Raw genomic sequence first — 14,532 nt, 5'->3', positions numbered from 1 at the left:
CACAGGAGGGCAGCATCCCCTCCCCTCACTGCTCAGAGCACCCTGTGGGCCACCCACACAGGCAGCACAGACTCCATGCTTGCATGTGGCTCACCCCCTTTCCTCTGTACTGGGTGGAGGAGCAGAACTGAGACTCATTAAATAAGCAGAAGCATTTTTAGCATGGCTCCCACTACCAGTTGAGCACTGGCAATGCCCATGCTTCCTACTGACCTCTAAAGCCAGCTGCCTTCCATTCATCTTATATTCATCTTATAATGTAACTTCCACAGGAGAGCACCAACAATTCAAGACTTAACGTTTTCCTCCCCCCCAAATATGCTTTTCTTCCCATGCTCCCATCTCAGGTGAATGGCAACTCAGTGAGCTAAGACACACCTTGGACTGTCTTTCCCTCACTTCCCATTGCCAGTCAGTCTCCAAGCCCAAAAGCTCCTGTGATCTGATCTCTTGAAGTCCTTGCTGCCTCATCATTCCCATCATTACCTGATTTCATTCAACTTCTCCTATTTCTCCTCTGTACTATTTTGGTCTCTCTTACTACAGCTAAAGCGACCTTTCTAAAATTTAATTCAAACCATGTCCCTCCTTGCTAGAAATCCTTCATTCACGCCTCACAACCCCCAAGACTGAATCCCAACTCCAGAGCATAATTTACAAGGCCTTCCAACCACTCTGGTTTCAATCACTCCCATTCTCCAGTACATCTCATGTTCCTACCGAGCCAAATCATCTGAAACCCCCTAAGTACCCCAGGCTTTCTTTCACTTCTGGACCTTCCTACTTGCCATTCCCTTTGACTATTTATTCTATACTTTCCCCTTCCTTCCTTTACCAGCCTAACTTCTCCTCCTTCAAATCTCAGCTTAAAATCATGTCCTCTAGGAAGTCTGTGAACAGTCCCTTCTCCCAGAGTTAGGTGCTTCTTCTATACAACCCAGTGACTATCACAGCACTTTATCATGCTTTATTGTTGTTGCTTGTTTAACTGTCTCTCCCACTAGAATATAAGCTCCAGTGTGAGACTCTTATTCACCAATGTGTGTCTGACACGTAGAAAACTATTTGGCATATAATAGGAGATTAACCTACATTTTTTGAACATTGAGTGAATACATAAATGGGTGGATAGATGGATGGTTGGATGGATAGGTATCTACCCCAGGTGGAAGAATGTAAACCACTAAGAGCCACAAAGGACCAATTTACAGCATCTCTTTGGCCTCTAGGCCAGACAATTTTCAAAAGGATAGGGCAGGATGCGCATAGACAAAAAGCCATTAGTACCAGAGGCCTGCCCAGACTTCAAGGGATTTCCAAGTTAACACTTCATTTTTGCCATCTCTTACTTTTTAAAATTCTCTTCTCAAGTATCATTGAGTTAGACTGATCTAAAACATATATGGCAATGGTGCTACTGGGAGAAACATGATGAAGGGTAGGTACACAGAACAACTAGTGGAACTGGAGTTGTATAGCCTAAGGGATGCTGCAGGACCGAGGGTGCAGGCTGGAAGGATACAGAATAGCTGACAGAGCTTCAGGTACAGGGCTGAGTGGAAGTACCAGGAAGGTTGAGGGGACTAGACCAGAAAAGGCAATTGGATAAGTGGAGCAGGGCCAAGGAACACATGGAGGGCTGATGGGAAGGCATGGCACAGCACTGAGGTTCCAGCTAGGAGGATGACCAGGGTAGGGATGAAGGGCAGGGGTTAGAGTAGGACAGCTGAGGAGTCGTGGGATTCTGGGTTATTGCCATGAACGCTTCCATCAGCAGGTAGGTAGATGGACAGGAAGGGCTCCAATAGCTCATCTCCAAGAGATCCCAGTGCCCCTAGATGCTCAGCTACCTCTGCAGGATATCCCTGTAGAGCACTCACCCAATAAATTCCATTAATCCAAATTCTAAGGCCAACGAACTTTGGATTGTGGGACCACATAAAACATTTTCCCCATTTTCATTCATTGCAGACAGAAGAAAGTTCAGGCTTTGGATTCTCATTTTAAATAAACCTTAGCCCTCTTATGTACTAGCTGTAGGTCCCTGGATCTCAGTTTCCTTAGCCATAAAATTGGGGTGCCCACCTCACAGTATTGTTGGGAAGGTTAAGTGAAATCACCCTGTGAAGCACCATGTGCAGTTCTAGGTACAGAGTGAGGGTTCAATAAGTTGGCTTTCTTTCCCTTTCCCCTTCCTCTCTAAATGAAGCTCAGCTGCTCCCATTTTTACTGTATGTGGGTGGAAATGGGGTAGAGGAGGACCTTGCAGACTCATTAGGACAGAAGGCATGAGTCAGGGTTGTGTAACATCCAGGGATGGAACAGGGACACTCCTCCCCCCACCCAATCATCCTCATCCAGGTCCCTGGGGTCTTGACAGGCAGTGGGTCCCGTATGGTCAGCGAAAGCAGGCTCTGTTAGTACCTTTCTCACCACATTCGGAGACGAGTGCTGGATGGCGCTGTCCAGTGGGGGAACACTGTGAGGAGTTTCTTCCCCAGATGCCTGGGGCAAGTTAGCAGTAGTATTCTTGTCAAGAGGGAGAATTGGCTTTGGGCCTTCAGATGCTGGGGACGCATCTGTAGCCTGGAGAAGAAAATAAGAACGTGGGTGGGTTTTACCGCAAAGAGTAGCAGCAGCAGCAAAGGCTAATGCCCACCCTGCACTGTCCGTTGTTACCACCTACACATTGTGAACTGCTTGAAATTTTTTCAGAAAGAAAGATAGTCTTATCTAAATTCTTCCTAATATGACAATCTTAGGACAGAACCCAAACCAAGAATTATGAGCTAACTCTGTCATATTCACCTTAGCAATCATAACAGTTTTGACTTACATTTAAAGAGTTTATGGTTCTCTATAAACCCTAGACCCTTCTCTGCCATCATAAGGATTATTCCATATCCCCTCAAAGGAAATGAGCCTCAGAGGAAGACATCTGAAGCATGATCTGAAGCTGTCAGTGCTGAAGCATAAATGTGAGGCCTTATATTTTGTAATAAAGTAAAAGTCTGTAGAGCTGCTTTGAAGATATAAATGTGGTTACATGTTTAAAGGAGACACCACTATGAAAAAAGTGAGAGGGGAGGAGGAAGGGGCTGGAACAGGAAGCTCTGGGGACAAAGAAAAGCAAGAGTTAAGGATGAAGATGTGGAGTGCTGCAAAAATCCCAGAGGCACAAACTGCGCCTCTTCAATTGTCTCTTAGCTGAGAAAAGAGAGGAGCAGCCTTCATAAACCCCCTAGGGAGAGAACAGGGCCTCCTCTGTGGCATTTCAGAGTCAGCAGCCCTGGACCCAAGTCTTGGCTCTACCACTCAACGTTTTAGGATCTCTAGGCAAACTGCTTGCCCTCTCTGACCTCCACTTCTGCACCTAGAAAAACAGATGGTAATGCCTACATAACAACATTGTTGATAGGACAAATGACATAGTGTATATAAAACATTCCTAGCTTAGTAGGCTTGGAATAAACTCTAAGTCTCTGTCTTAGTGTTATGAAGTGTTATGAAGTTGCTGTCCACTAGCACGTAGGGCACACCTTCACTGCCCTTCCCCCTGTCTGGGATACACAAGTTACAGCAAGGCAAGTGAGGTTACAAAGGTAAGAGACAGCCTCCCTTCTGCCCTGGCGCTAGCTAGAATCCAGCAGAGCTCAGGACGTTCCATTCATGGACAAGGTCCCTAGTGTCACCCAGGAGGACAGGGCTAAGCCAGGCCACTCTGGACAGTATGAAGCCCAGATCTAAGTTGGGGCTAAGTACTCTGTTCTCTGGAGCTTTCCTGAGATGGGAGGTGGAGCCCGGCGCAGTCTTGAATTGTGAGGGCTGAGTTCAAGGCCACCCTAAAATGAAGAAACTGTGCTCTTGTGCCACCCTGTGATTGGGAGGCTGTGTTTCCTGCACTGTCCTAGGGAGAATGTGTGTTCCATGCCACCCTGAGGCTCACCTGCACTGTGTCCTCCTGGCTCTGGGACTGGACGGGTGCCGGCTGCCTCACAATGTAGTTGATCTGCCCCACGATGGTTTGCTGAAGATGCTGCGGCGATTTGGCCTGACTCAGCTGCAGGCTGGGCTGTTGAGCCTGAAGGAGAAGCTCCAGGTCCTTCTGCATTTCCTCCAGCTCAAACTTGTGGTGCATTATGTCCACATTCTGGGAACAGGCAGGCCCAGGAGGGCTCTCATGCTGACTAGAAGCCAGATGCTGGGATGGAGGGAGAGGTGGGGGTGGCTGCTGTTGGGGCGGAGGCGGCGGCTGCTGCTGAAAGTGGCTGAGCTTCAGCTTCTGGTGGTGGCCCAACTGCACCTGGACAGACGGTGTCTGAAAGGTGGGCGGGGCGTGGGCTCCTTGCTGAACATCCTGCGGGGGGACGATGCACACAGGCTGGGAAGTCAGCTGCTGCCCCAGCCGCTGGGATGTGCTCTCTTGCTCCGCAGGGGGCCGGGTTTCCAGCCAGGGTTGAAGTAGCTTTGGTGGATGAGGACGGCAGGGCAGTTCTTTTTCCCTGGGCAGCAGCGGGGAGCACTGCAGTGACCTCAGTTGTTGGGGCACCGTCTCGGAGGGCTGCCTAAAGCTGTGGGCTGGGTGTATGCTGGGCGGCGGGACCTGGCCTTTGAGGGAGGGCGAGACTGGGGAGCAGTGGGAGCAGCACACAGAGGAGGAACACAGTGCTGGAGGCTGGAACTTGCGTGAGGGATGGCTGAGAGTCTCCTGCTGAGCCCCTGGGGACTGGTGGCTTTGATAAAAAGATGATGGTCCCTGTAAGCTTCCATATGCAGGAGTATCTGCCGGGGACAGTTGTCCACCCTCAGTAGTTATACAGCCTAAGAATTCAAAATAGAGAGTGTTTCCAAAGGTAATCTGCAGTTGTTCCCCCTCTGCTACCTCCCACTCCTGGGACCGAAGGATAGCATTCAAAAAAACTTGTACCAGATGCAGAGATTAAGAAATTCAACCCCTGATCCCCAAGACTCAGTCTAGAATGCTTCCAGCAATTGGACCTATATAGACCTGCTTTTGGGGCCTGGGACACTTAGAAATTAGCTCAGCTTTTACCAGATGCTCAGTCCTGACTCTATCTTACTAGAGAAACCACGGGCTCCCTCAAAGAGCACCTACTTCTTTTTTAACAGAATAGCCCAAGAGAGACTCAGACCAAAAAATATCAACACTGGGGGAGAAGAAGGAGTGTGTTGGAAAGTGGCAAAGGAGATTCATCCCCAGGACAAATGAGCAAGTCTTCAAATATGGTTCTGGGGAACTGTGTGTTGGGCAAGTAGGATGGAAGAGAGTGGGGAAGCTCTAACACCAAGGTCAATGCCAGGCGCCAGTGCTGCGGACTGAGGCCCCTGGGCCCTCATACATGAGTAGATGATATCCATTGCTGTTTCAGGCTAATGGCTCCTTCAGCTCATCTGAGGCTTATTTGGGGAAGACCAAGTGTCTTGAGGGCAGGAGGTATGTTTTATTCACCTTTGGTCACTTGGTGGCCAGGGTGGGGCCTGACTCAGAGCAGGTGCTCACCAAAGGTCTGTTGAATTAAATCAAAAGGGTAAGGGAAGCAAAAAATAAACCTAAATATATCATTTATCGCTCTGTTAAGTTCAAAACACTTTCACGGAGAATAACAGCCCGGATGAAGGTAGCAGTTGGCCATTAGTTTAACAAACCCACCATTAGGTTGTCAACACAGGCACAACTTCAAGTCTACATTCTGCGTAAAGATTGAATGCCAGCAAGTTATTGCAGCAGGGAAGAAAAACGCACAAGGTCATGAATTATCTGCTTATATCTCAACTCCAAAGGACATGTGTGACACTGTCTGTCTGTCTCCTCTCTGTGTCGCTGAAATATCTCTGTTTGTGCCCACACACATGTGCACTGCCATACAGTATTCTGGAGAGTAGGGCCACTGTCTTGTCTCCTCTTCTAGCAATGAAAACAAGGGAAGAGGGACATTCATGCAGAATAGGAAGCTCAGATCTCAGCGGGTCCTGTTACAAAAGTCCTGTATTGCCATTGCTATTTACGCTATCAACTCTCCCCACCCCCACCCCAACCCTACCCTCCTCACCCCCAGTCATTCAGGTTTGCTCTGGCAGTCTCAGGGAGTGCTTTCTCTTGGGCATATGCTGATCTAGCCAGTAAGCTAAGCAGATGGTCTATATGTGTTCTTAGCAATCATGCACAGGCCCACAGAGTAGGCCCTGGGCTCACCAAGGGAAGCCAGCTGCTTGGTCCAGAAGTTAGGCTCCCAGGTGAATCTGATACTCCAAGGGGAACCAGGGTCTGTGTTACAATTGGTCTCCAGCAATCGCTGCATCTGAAACACAATCTGACAACAGCACCAAAGGTCATTTCTTTGGGCATCTTGCACCTGAATGACAACGCCCTCTCCCTCACTCTTTGGACAAGTTGAAGGCCAAAGTCCTGGCTGTTTAGCCTGTGGTCCTCCCCCATATGCTTGCTTATTTCCTTACATCTTAGTATCTTCACATTCCTCCGCTTTCCCCCACCCCTACTGATCCCCTTCTTCTTACTGAGGCTTATGGAAAGCCTACATTCTTATCTCTTCCAGGCCTCAAATGATTTTAATTCTCCCTCAGAATATCACTTGGCTGGAAGCCTCTCAAGAGCGTTCCTTTCATTCTACCATAATCTCACATGAAAAGCCAATGGGGGCAGACATTCTCTGAGTTCCCCATAGCTGTCCTTCCATCCACTTGTAAAACTCCATTACATCCTAGTCAACTGCCCTCTTCCTCCCTCATCCCTTTCATCTATCTCCTACCGCTAACTCTCCCATTTATCTAGGACTTTGGCAAGTATCCAACTGCCCTGACAACATCTAGTTAACCAATGTCCTAATCAGCATCTTGGCCTCTTACTTCCTTGATCTCTTTAATGTAAATCACCTTCACCTCTCTTTTCAGTTCACTCACCATATCTAGACCATTTTCATCATCTAGAACCATTCTACCTATGAGACCTTAAACTCCAACAACCTACCCCCTGATCATAACCAGCTCTCACTCTTTCTGAGCATGCTCTTCAGCCTCACTGGACTCCCCAAGCCCTGCTCCCTCAGTCCATAGGGTCGTCCCACCTTTCCATCATTTTCAGTAACAATGTCACTAGTGCCCTAGTTCCCTTCCCATCCCCAATGTCTGACCTTGGGTCAATCCAGCCATCCCAAAGCCATGTTATCTGGGGTCGCTACACTGATCATTACCCTCAGGGGTACCCTTCAGTCCTTCTTCTTGTCACTTCCTATCTTGTCAGCTTCCTCTACCATGGTCCTTAATGACTATCTAAAATTTTTACTTCTCTCCTCAATGTCATTTACCCAATGCCTAACCCTCTCATTATCACCTCCAACTTCACAGAGGGTGAAAAAACCCATAAAAGACAATTTCCCTCAAACTTGTATCCCTCCTATCTCCAAACTTAACTACATTATATTGACACCTTCCTGTCCTCTGATCTCAGAGGAAAGGAGTGCCTCTTGTTTAAGGTCAACCAGTTCACTCTAGATCCCACTTCTTTCTGCCCTTCCAGTATGCTTCCTCTACCACACATCTCTTCTACCTTCAATCACTTCTCCCAAGATGCGCAAATGTCTTCCTTACTTTAAAAAAGTATTCCAACCCTGTCTCCTTCTCAAGCTACCTTCTTATTTCCCTTCTTTTCACTTCTGTCTCTACTTCCTCACCTCCTATCCTCAGCCTCCTCATTCTAGCTTTTGACCCTTCTACTTTGTGGGAATGTCTTCCAAAAGATTACCAGGGACCTCCTGATTCCCAGACCTCAAGATTTTGCTTCACTACTCATGCCCCTTCACCTATGTAGCAATGATAACATTGATTACTTAAAATGTGAAACTCTGTTAATTTCTGTGCACCACACTTTCCTATTTCTCCTCTCACCTCTGATGCTTGCTTCTCATCTCTTTCACTCATCTTCTTCCTCTGTCTATGTGAAAATGACGGCATTTCCCTGGGCTCCAGGTTTGTTCTTCTCTTCTTCCTTCACACACTCTTCCAATATCACTGATATCCCAGTGACTCCCACATCTCTCTCTCTCTAACCCTGACTTTTCTTCTGACCTCCGGACCCATCTATCAAAGCAGGTTTGGGACAGCTCCCTTTAAATGCCCTATAGGCACCTTCACTTCAACATATCCAAATATAAACCCCATCAACATCCTTCAAAATTCTTGCTTCTTTTCCTGGGGATCATCACCCTCCCAAGCCCAACACTTCAATGTCATCCTCAACTCCTCCTTTCCTCTTAGGTCCCATTTAAACCCAAATAACTTCCTATGGAATGTTCAGCACACTGCTAGTATTAATGCCTGGATCCATGACCTAAGACAGAACTACAGAACTTCCCAGCTGAGTTGCTTGGAGGAAGGCAGGTCTATTCCAGCACCTGGGTCCTTTGCACTGTGGGGTTTGGTCAAAGATGGTTTTCACTTACTAACCCAAAGTCAGTGATTGAGGAGTGGGAGTTCTTCTTACCAGCTCTTTGCTGAAAAGGAAAGGGATGCTGGTTTTGCTGCAGACAGCCCAATTAATGAAATTCTGCACATGCTCAAATTGACGGTTGAGAACCATGATGCTCTGCAACTGCTGCTCCAGCTTCCGCTTCCTTTCATTAGTAATGCCCTGGTTACGAAGAGAGAAGACAGAGTCCCTGATCCTGTTCTTGGACTGCAGGCCACATGCTTGGGAAGTCTGGTGGTCTGTGTGTATCAGTGTAAACACAGATGGAATCAGATGAAACTGCACCCCTGAGAGGAGGACATGGGCTGCTGAGGGATGGATGGAGGGAGGGAGGGAGGGAGGGAGACAGGGTAGGTAGATTTTATAGTACAAACATGGAATGGCTAATAAATGAATGAGAAAATGAATGAATGTCTGCATCTCTTGGGCATAGCTTGTTTCATATCTCTTTCAAGGCTATAACCCTGCATAGTCCAGGAAGGCAGTTGCCTTACTGCCACAGCATTAATGGGAGTTTGATCTGATTCTCTAGCCCTTAATGAGCCAACTTCCCAAAATTAGACTGGACATTTTAAGATACAGGGAGCAGCAGAGAGCTATGGAAACTACATATCTGAATTCTAGCCCAGGCATCTCTGAGCCCTGAGACAAGGTTGATATGTGCCTGGTTTCTGCCCCAGGGAAAGAACAGAACCCATCCATCTGCTCACATATACCTCCAGCTCCTCTATGAGCCCACTGGCCTGTTTGTTCAGCTCGTTCATCAGAACCATCTTGGCCATTTTGATCTGGTTTTCCACCTTCCTGTGCTGATGCTTCACCTCAAAAATCCTGTAAACAACAGGATGAGACAGAGCATGGTGAGACCTTCCCCCCAGGCCTACGAGAGCCTACAGACAGCAAACGTAAGAGCCTACAGTGTGGAGGCTGCCTACTGAGATCAGGGCCCACCAGCTACCAAATGTAAAGAAACAAGAACCTTCCTCCACCACCCATCCCACTCTTTGTACAACCCAGCCCACTTGATCTAAGTGGGAAAATGGCCCAAAGTTCAACGCAGTTTTCTCTAGGTAAACTGCAGGGCCACGCCCAGGTCAACCCAGTAGCTCACCAGTTCACACAGCACTAGAGGCAGGACAGAGAGAGTGAGTACAGTTATGACTTCATGTAAACAGCGTCACTAAACAGCGTCATGCAGTAAAAAGAGCATAGGTAGAGACAGAAAGTAGACTAGTGGTTGCCAAGGGCTGGGGATGTTGCACAGTGAATGGGGAGTGACTACTAATGTGTATGGGGTTTCTTTTTAGGGTGATAAAAAGGGTCTTTCGAAAGTAGACAGTAGGGGACTTCCCTGGTGGTGCAGTGGTTAAGAATCCACCTGCCAATGCAGGGGACAAGGGTTTGAGCCCTGGCCCGGGAAGATCCCACATGCCGTGGAGCAACTAAGCCTGTGTGCCACAACTACTGAGCCCGTGCGCCTAGAGCCTGTGCTCTGCAACAAGAGAAGCCACCACAATGAGAAGCCCACACACCACAACAAAGAGTAGCCCCCGCTAGCTGCAACTAGAGAAAGCCCATGAGCAGCAATGAAGACCCAACACAGCTAAAAATAAATAAATATATTCATATATTTAAAAAAAACATAGACAGTAATAATGGTTATATAACTCTATGAATATGCAAAAAAACTCACTGAATTGTACATTTTAAAAGGGCAATTTTATGGTATATAAATTATATATAAAGTCATTAAAGCCATTTTAAAAAGCCATTAAAAAAAAACAAACATGGGCTTTGAAGCCACATAGATCTAGCTTCCAAACCCAGCTCAGTCTCTGACTAGCTGTGTGATCTCACACAAGTCACCTAACCTATCTGAACCTTAGTCTCCTCATCAGTAGAATGGAGATAACCCCAACTCAAAGAATTATAAGAATTGATCAAAATGACGCATGCATGATGCCCAACCCAGTGCCTGTCGTGATGATCTCTCAGTACATACTTATTTCTCTTTCCACAGAAAATACAGATGATTTCATGTCATGTGTAGGTCTATATGGAAAACACTGGGAAAGGGGTGATAAAGGGTAGATTGCCACTGACTTGTACCCACATGCTAAGCAGCACTCTTCCCCAATATCTACTCTGTGCCCTTGTTCTTAAGCACCTACCTTTGGCTACTTCATGGCCACTTTCAGAAGGCATGAACTTTAGCCCAGGCTCACTGTGATCATCCTGACCTAGCTTGGCCCCATGCACCAAGTGATGACCCAAAACCCCCTCCCTGGCCCTGAGACCTCTAAGGCCAGGACATATGCCAATGTCTGCATGTCTTCCTTATAAGTACTCCATCCTAGTACTGTGACCCAGGATGAGAGGGAACAGAGCATTTCCAGTGCTGACAAGGGGCTAGCCGATGTTACCTGTCCTCAATTTGCTTTGCAGATGTCTGTAGACTAGATTTCTTATGTGCCACCTGTGTAGTCACACTTTCCAGAAGCATCCTCTGGTTTTGCAAAACTTCTTCAAGATGTCTACACCTAGAGTAGGAGGCAGAGAAAAAGCTGAGGAGGACTGAGTCTTATTCTGAGCACGCCAGCCAAGTGAGAATCCCCACAGTGCATTGTCTCAGCCAGGTCCATGGAGGCTGGGGTTACATGTAGTGAGTCAGAGACTCTTGGCCCTTCAGGCCTTCTCCAGAGAAAGCCCACAACAGGAACAGGGAAAAACTTCAGCCTAGGGGCTGAAGGTTGGCTTGAGCAGGGAGCGGATTCTGAAGTACTGGGAGCCCAGCGCTCTCATAGGTAGAGAGTCCAGAGCCCTCCCCGTTCCCCTTTGGGCAGCCCGCCGGCCCCACCTGTGCTCTTTGTGTTCCACCATGAGGCAGCTATGGCATGTGAGCACATCACAGGTCTCGCAGAATAGCTTGAGCACTTCCTGTGTGTGTAGAGGACAGTACAAGGCGAAGTCTCCAGAACCACCATTCACTCCTGCCAGAGAAGATGGAGAAAGTGGGCTTCTCTTGCTCCGGAAGACCTCTTAGTTTAAGTTCCACTGAGCATCCCTCAGCCCTCTATGGACACAGGGAAGACACAGAGCTTGGAGGGAAGGTGGTACAAAGTAAGAGAGGCCTCTCTCTGGACAAGTAAGGTTCCAGGAACACAAGGAGGAAGGCAGGCTTAGACTGGCTGGATTTGCCCATCTGTCCAGAAATAACTGGCCATCAAGCCCCAGGCACCCCACCACCTGGTGAGCCTGAGGAAGGGGCTTGCTACCTGCTGCACATGGATCTCCTGCAGAATAGTGAGTCCTCTAAAACTCAACCTAAATCTCCTCATTAACCAGGATTCTGTTATGGTGAGGCTGAAACAAGCTACCCAACCTTGCCAGGCTCCAGACCAGATCACATGGGTCATGAACTTTGGTTCCTGTCTGACGAAGGTAAAACCCTTCTCACAGTTCGAGGGCCTTGAGAAAAGACTTTCAAGAAGACTGTCACTTCTTGAAAGTGGTGCTGGATGGATAAATGGACAAACCCTGATTCAGGCTGCTGAATTAATCAAGTAACTAAACAGAAGTGAGGGCCGTTTGCTTGAAACAGAGGTGAAAGATAGGGAACTCAATTACCTTCTGTGGTAATTCGAGACTATTCCTCCCTGCACTGCCTCACCCACCCTCACCCACGCCCCCGCTGCCCCCCCCAGTAGGGAGAGCCTAGAGTGAGTTTACACTGTGATGCGACTCTGCAGGGGACAGCTTTCCTTCAGGAAAGGCTCTGAGACCACCCCTACTCTCACCCCCAGCAGGGAAACGAGGTCAGAGAGCTATTCTCCAAAGATTCTATGGTTTGCTACTACTTAAGTGCATGTGAGCTAGTGGAGAGGGTGAGGAGTGATACCTGGAGATCCCTTCTGGGTCCGGGGAAAGAGTGGGCCCCCAGGGGCAGGGCCATGCCGGTGCTCCTCCGTGCAGGAGCTGCACAGCCAGCGGTTGCAGTAGGTACAGAGGATGTGTGCCGCCCTCTTCTCCTTGCACTCGGAGCAGTTCTAGAGGTAGAGAGTTCTAGAATTACTGACGTATCTTCATCACTTGGGCCTGCTTTTATGAGTGGTAAATACTCTAGGCACTGGGGTCCTGCAGGGCTGTTCCTCCACTGTTTTGGAGTGCAGTCAATTCTGGAGAGCTGCCTGGGAGTGACATGCAGGGGCGTGTGAGGCATAGTGCCCTTTGTGACTAAGCGTACTGCCCTCGGGAGCTATTCACACAAGTCCCGTGCTGCAGCTGAGGATACGCAGATGAATAAGGCAAGGATCTGCTCTCAAGGTACACACAGCCTGGACGGGGTGGCAGACATTCAGTGGGTAATGCCGTGATGAAAGGATGCACCAGGTGCTAAGGAAGCAAAGAGAGGTTTCCAGGAGTTCCATCCAGGAGCAGCCAGGAAAGGTTCCATAAAGAGCTGACATTTGAGTTGGATACTGAATGACAAGTAGAAGTTCACCAGGCAGACAAGGGAGGAAAATGGAAAGCACAGGTGAAAGTGAAAACTGTAATGGGCCTATGGAGAGGAAGAAGCTGCAGCTGTATGAGTACACAGAAAGATGATGATACACAGCCAGGAAAAAGTGAGATGGACCAACTCTCAGAGCTGTGTTTCCACTGCTGCGGCTTGCCAGGACCAAGAGTCCCTAGCCTTCTTCTAGTACAAATGTTCATTCATTTGGTCAGCAAATATCATGCAGGGCTGATATAAAAGTTGGAGAAGAAGAAAAATTAGTCTGTGCCTGAATAATACAGGCCACCAAACTGATGTGGATCCTGACAGCTCTGTCCTCACACTGGGATCTGACAAACCCACAGCAAGAAAAAGAAAAAAGAGGAGAAATACAAGTTTTACTGACCAAACTATGAATTCTTTGAGGGTAGAGACATGGGTCTCTGTCTTCCTAGCACCCAGGCCCTGGCATATCAGACATTCAGTAAGAATTTAATACAGGTGCAAGTAAGTAAAACGGCAAATGAATAAAATGTAGTGGGCAAGGATACCCCAGTGGAGAAAGGAACAGAAGGGATACCAGTCAGTAAGTGATGTGAAATTTCAGAAACTCAGGCATTAGTTGTTAAATATAAGCATAACTGATGAACCCATTTAACCCAGGCTGGTGCATGAGTTTCAACTCAGTGTGCCGGGGTGGGTGGAGGGTGGGGAATAAAAGCTTAGTACCCATAGTTTTCAGTAAGAGCTATAAGAGAGAGAAAACACCCCAATTTTGCTTCCCCAACTGAAACATTTTGGTTCTCTTCTGGATAGAAGTATGGATGGATGGATAGATGGATGGATGGATGGATGGATGGATAGATGGATGGATGGATAGATGGATGGATGGATAGATGGGTGGATGGATAGATGGGTGGATGGATGGATGATTAGGCAAACTGGTGGAAGGGTAACAAGTCAGATGGAGTGATGGGTGGACAGACAGACTTATGGACAGGGGCCCCATAGATTTCTGAACAGGATCAGCTGTTTCTTTGCTTGTCCTGACTTACCCTGGCCATCTTGGATTGCTCAGAAGGAAAGCACTGCAGCAAAAAAATGTTCAGTTACATCCCTGGTAAGGTATACTCGCTTACACCCAGGACAGGAGATGAGCTCTGGGAGAAGGTGGGAAAGATAGCAAAGTCAGGGCAACACTGCAGATTATACATAACATAGGACCTAGACACAAGGCTTTCTAATACACAACACCAAGGTATGTACCAATACCACTTGCGCCAAAATGAAATATGTTTGATGCCATAGCCTGCACTTACCATCTAGGTGCTCTGGACATGACCATCCAATTAGCGGCCTGCCCTACAGAACTTCCCACATCCTCATCTTTGCCTGATCCTACATTCCTTTCCTCCCTACAAGCCATGTTACTAGAGGCCCAACCCTGCTCCACTTCGGATAATCAGGTGCCTTCCTGCTGCTCCCACTCTGCATTCCACAGTCCTGAGAGCCTAGTTCCCACTACTGGCTAAGT

At 47.9% G+C, this 14,532-nt stretch overlaps 1 protein-coding gene across 7 annotated transcripts in view; it reads right to left on the bottom strand.

The window, feature by feature from the left end:
- The window catches only part of TRIM66 (tripartite motif containing 66), a 60,850-nt gene that overhangs the window by 22,187 nt on the left and 24,131 nt on the right, over positions 1–14,532 (bottom strand). For 4 of the 7 annotated variants that reach the window (XR_007478937.1, XM_049713956.1, XM_049713961.1 and 1 more), the window contains exons 1-9: positions 14,054–14,102; positions 12,402–12,549; positions 11,361–11,493; positions 10,927–11,043; positions 9,220–9,334; positions 8,519–8,665; positions 6,215–6,332; positions 3,947–4,821; positions 2,425–2,586 (exon numbers count right to left, since the gene is read on the bottom strand). Coding sequence is in view for 6 of the 7 variants with exons in the window: in XM_049713956.1 (XP_049569913.1) it covers positions 2,425–2,586; positions 3,947–4,821; positions 6,215–6,332; positions 8,519–8,665; positions 9,220–9,334; positions 10,927–11,043; positions 11,361–11,493; positions 12,402–12,549; positions 14,054–14,062 (1,824 nt within the window). In the remaining variant the exon portion in view is untranslated. Of the gene's footprint in view, positions 1–2,424; positions 2,587–3,946; positions 4,822–6,214; positions 6,333–8,518; positions 8,666–9,219; positions 9,335–10,926; positions 11,044–11,360; positions 11,494–12,401; positions 12,550–14,053; positions 14,159–14,532 lie in introns of those variants that run through there. The other 3 variants (XM_049713958.1, XM_049713959.1, XM_049713957.1) reach the window with 2 other exon arrangements.

This window comes from Orcinus orca, chromosome 8, assembly GCF_937001465.1.
Source record: "Orcinus orca chromosome 8, mOrcOrc1.1, whole genome shotgun sequence".
Lineage (NCBI taxonomy): Eukaryota > Metazoa > Chordata > Mammalia > Artiodactyla > Delphinidae > Orcinus > Orcinus orca.
This window is presented reverse-complemented; position numbering and strand designations above follow the sequence as displayed.